The sequence below is a fragment of the Canis lupus genome, chromosome 7 (genome assembly GCF_011100685.1).
Source record: "Canis lupus familiaris isolate Mischka breed German Shepherd chromosome 7, alternate assembly UU_Cfam_GSD_1.0, whole genome shotgun sequence".
Lineage (NCBI taxonomy): Eukaryota > Metazoa > Chordata > Mammalia > Carnivora > Canidae > Canis > Canis lupus.
In genome coordinates this window covers 34,040,095-34,044,760 of record NC_049228.1, presented here as the reverse complement: position 1 = coordinate 34,044,760, position 4,666 = coordinate 34,040,095, and the positions used below count along the sequence as shown (strand labels likewise).

At 39.3% G+C, this 4,666-nt stretch overlaps 1 protein-coding gene across 1 annotated transcript; it reads right to left on the bottom strand.

The window, feature by feature from the left end:
- Nucleotides 1-360: 360 nt before the first annotated feature.
- Nucleotides 361-1,169, bottom strand: LOC100688081 (oligosaccharyltransferase complex subunit OSTC). Its single transcript, XM_038541775.1, has one exon. It carries the CDS (start codon nucleotides 1,150-1,152, stop codon nucleotides 703-705), a length of 450 nt encoding a protein of 149 aa, XP_038397703.1. The 5' UTR covers nucleotides 1,153-1,169; the 3' UTR covers nucleotides 361-702.
- Between the last annotated feature and the right edge of the window lie 3,497 nt (nucleotides 1,170-4,666).

The following is a 4,666-nucleotide window of genomic DNA, read 5'->3' as shown; positions in this document are numbered from 1 at the left end:
GGTGAATTTTTTCATTTTCTCAGTGTTGATTTCTAGTTTCATCCCATTGTGGTCTAAAAAGATACCTGTGATAATTTAAGTCTTATTAAAAAATTTAAGACTTGTCTTGTGACCTAACATGTGATATATTCTGGAGAATATTCTTTTTTTTTTTATTAATTAGAAAAATTATTTATTTCTGCTCCTTTCATACATCTTATTGTGCAGAAACAGTCTCACACATATCTGAATAATGTACTGTCACACTGTTTAAAGGCAAAGCACCATAGGTAAAGCTGATCAGAGTTCTCAGCTTATGGGATCTCGCTTCCTGATTTTAGATTAATTTTTGAAAGTCAGAAATGTTATCTCCACAAAATGTTAAGGGGGCTATAAGAAATAATCACTTTATTCAATATTATAGTTGTGGAAATGGGAGTATATTTTCTTTAAGAAATGAAAAACTAAGAAAAAAATGCCACTAAACATCATTGGTGTGTCAGTACAGGCCAGCAGGAGAAATACTGTGAGAAATTTGTCTCTTTGATACCAAGAAGACATTCTAGTTCAAGCTTTAATATGATTCCTATTTCTTACGAGATGCTTCTTTTCTGCTGCTTCACTCTTTTTCCATATTTCACATCAGAGGATTGGTACAGCCTTTAAAACTTCATTAACAGGAGCAAATCCAATATCCACAGATTTCTTGTCAAAAGGCATTTTTTAACCCATCAGGTAGCCCGGCAGTTTCATTCTCATGAATACTCTAGCCATGAAAAAACTCAATAGGACACAGACGAATCCAATGAATAGAAGAAGAAATCTATTGAGTTTTGGAATGTTTGGTGCATTCGATCGGTCCAGGATTATGAAACCTAGACCCCCCATTGTAAACAGGAAGCTGGATGCAAGTCCTTCCATAATATATTGTCCATTTACTCTGTAGGCCAAGAAAGCTACTGGTCTCTCATGTCCATGTTCATCAGTCATAGAACCAACACTTGGAGGTTCAACAATAACATCATAAATTATTCCTCCGGTGATGAGGAAGTAAGACACCACCACCAGAGCGTACACCGTCATGGCCGACGGCATGTGCACCCAGGGCGGCTTCTTCAGCTTCAGGTTGGGGCATTCGAGCACTAAGAACGGGACGCGGTACAAGGTCTCCATGTTGGTGGCGGCAGCTCTGGAGAATATTCTGTGTGTGCTTGAGAAGAATGTGTATTCTGCTGCTGTTGCATGGAAAGTTCTAAATTCATCTATTTGGTTCATTTGGTCTATAGTGTTGCTCAAGATAGTTCTTTCTTTATTGATTTCCTGTCTGGATGTTCTTTCATTATTGGAAGTGGAGTATTAAAGTTTCCTACCATCAATGTATTGCTGTGAATTTCTCCCTTCAGATCTGCCGACATTTGCTTTATATACTTAGGTGTTTGATGATGGGTATGTATATATTTATAATTTTTATATCTTCCTGTTGAATTGACTCTTTGATCATTATATAATGACCCTCTTTCTCTCTAGAGGCACTTGTTGACTTGTATATAGCCACAACTTTAATTTGGTATCATTGTCCCAAAATATTTCTTAGGGACAAGATACTCTTGATGGGTGAGGGGAAGGCTCGCTGGATGGAACACAGACTTTCACTCAAGGTTCCACTAGAATAGCTCTATTTATATTTGCTTTATTCATTGGGGTTTTGTTTAAAATTTCATTAGGGGAAAAATGGTTCTATTATTCACAAAGTTAGAAAATCCTCTGTGTTGTCCACTGACCCACCACTCCTCCCTGACATACTGACATGTTTACTCTCTGGCTGGTCTTTCATAGATGCTCCAGGCTGAATCCTGTTGTGTTTACAGAGCTCTTCTTTAGACAGCCACTGAGGATACAACCAATTACGTTTTGATTTATTAAACTTTACTTCCTGCTATGGATTGAATTATATTACCACAAAAGTCCTAATTCCTGGTGCCCCTGGAATGTGACCTTTCTTAGAAATAGGGCATTGGCAGATTGGAGGTTAGATGATCCTCCCGATGCAGTATGACTGTGTCCTTTTAAAAGGGGAGGACATTTGGACCCAGGGACAGACATGCATACAGAGAGAACGTTTATGTGAAGATGATGCATCTGCAAGGCAGAGATTGCCGGCAAACTACCAGAAGCTAGGCAAGAGGCCTGGAACAGATCTGCTAACACTGATCTGATCTCAGACTTCTAGCTCCAGAACAGTGAGACGGTAAGTTTTTGCTTTTAAACAACCCAGCTGGTGGCCCTTTGTTATGGCAGCCATAGAAATCTATGGAAGCCCACATTTTAGCTCTGAGCTTCCAGGCCACTGAGATTGGAATTTTCAGGGTTCCCAGACCTTGTCAATTGCACATTGACAGCTCATCTCCAGGACTATTTTCACCTCTAGATAATCTCATTCATTGGGGTGATTGTTCATTTGCTTCACTTTGCTGGCAGCCTTAATTACAAATTCTTAATTAGGGCATACAGGGCACATGTCTCATAAATTCTTCCTTGTATCAACAAAACATCATATACTGGGGTTCTTTTTGGTCTCTAAAATGCAGAAGTGAGAGAATCAATGAGGAAATCAAGGAATCAAGGCTTTTTAGAAAAAAAGAGCTGGCTCATAGTGGGTTTGTACTATAAGGTTTGTACTATAAATAAGGTCATCTTAACTTATTCTTTTCAGAAGTAGATTTATTATTATTATTATTATTATTATTATTATTATTATTGCCAAAAAGTCAAGGGAATAGGAGGGTCAGGGACTTCTTAATTATCTAGTATATACTCTTAAATTGGGGAATGAGTTGGCAAAACAGACCTTGACAACAAGCAGTTCAAATAAGTTGGTGCAAGATTAATAGGTTTCTAATTGCCAATTTCCATGCAAATGTAGTTAAGGCAGTAGCTGCTGCCTTATAATAAACTGGAGGCTTATTTGCATTGTTTTCTAAGATTCTTGGCAGTTTTGCAAGTAATCAGGAGTTTGCAACCAATAGGTTACCCACCTCAATAGGTTACCTCACAAAGAATTTTTAGCTTCCTTAGGCTGGGGCTCAAAGATCATGGCTGGCACAATGATAAGCCCGGCTCTCAGAGTCCTCCAGCACATTCAGACCCAAGCAGCCTGCTCTAGGTCCTCTTCCTAAAAAACAAATATCTCCACATTGGACCTCTTCTAAGCTTTTCTGCCTTAATGATCAACATCTCATCCACTGAATTGCTCTGAGTCCTAAGAGTCATTCTCAATGTCTCCCTCCCTTGCTGTCTTGTAACCAAGCCATTTCCAAGTGCTATCATTTTGGACTCCTAAATATCTACAAATCCATGCTCCCCTCAGGATGGCCACACCCCAACAAGCCATCATGACCTCTCACTTGCAGGGTGGTAATAACCTCCTGACTGACCTCCTTTCATCTCTTCTTGCTCTGACACAAATATAGACAAAGACATAGTTTTTTCCCTTATCAAGCTTAGCCTGGAAGGGGTGTGGGGTGGGGGAGGAAAACTATTAACCAAAAAAATTATATAACTTTTTATAAAGGTAAAATTATTATAGTGATACATGCTAAGGAGAAGTGCATGGGCTATAAAAACTTTTATCAGAGGAACTAATCCTACTGGGGAAAGATTCCTCCAGAAAGTGATGATTGAAAGGTGTGGATTAACCCAGGTAGAGAGGTAGAAAGTGGATGAGTCAGTCCCTTGCATGAGGGAGCAAGGCCTGTTGAGGAAAGAAAAGTCCAAGTGTCTGATGCAGACTCAGAAGGGTAATGTGAAGGCTTTGGATCTCTATCCTAAGAGCAGTAGGAACACACTGAAAGGTTGTATGGGTGAGTGTATTGTGGAATATTGAATAACAGGAATTTGATCAGATTTGATTTTTTGGAAAGATCTTTCGGGCTGTAGTGTAGTCAACGTAGACTTGAGGAGAAGAGGTAGGACTGCAGAAGGCCAGGCCAGAGATGACACTTGTGGATCAGAGTGCTGGTGATGGAAGTGGGTCAAGTGGCCAGACTTTGTGGGTAAATTAATGGGAGTTCCCACTACTCTTCTGAGGAAGCACATAAGACAGCCATCTGTTCTGTCTTATGAGATCACATAAAGGTTCTTTCTGGAAATAAGGCTGGGCTGAGACTTGAGGCACAAATAGAGATGGGTCTTCAAAAGTAGAATAAGAGGATGGGGGTAAAAAGACTGAGATCTCAGTCTATGAACGTCTGGAAAGCAGTAAGGAGCATGGCATTTTGCCTCATGTCTTCCAATCCAGAGTCTAACCTTGAACCTGGCACATTCTGAAAGGGAATAGTGGTTAAATAAACATGAGTGAACTTAGGAACAGGTATTAAAAGCAGTCTGTCCGATGCCAAGAGTCAAGCTCTTTTCTCTCTGTCAGGCTGCTTCAGAGTGTAATCATATAATATTTCTATCTCTTTATTATAGATGAGGAAACTAAAATTCATCAAATTTCAAGCATAAGCAGGAGAAAAGACTGATTTCATGGCAGATTAAAACAGATGATTTGGGAAAGACAGGATTTTGTCAGGTCTGTAGATTTATTAGTTATAAGTTAGTATGAATCAATCTTTTTTTCCAGAAGAAACAAAGTTTGTCTCTAAGTTTACACATCAGAGCCCTGGAGTCTGATTTTAATGTTGGG

What these genes read in the sequence shown, in the direction of transcription:
- LOC100688081 (XM_038541775.1), bottom strand. Translation starts at nt 1,152, where the DNA reads ATGGAGACCTTGTACCGCGTCCCGTTCTTAGTGCTCGAATGCCCCAAC.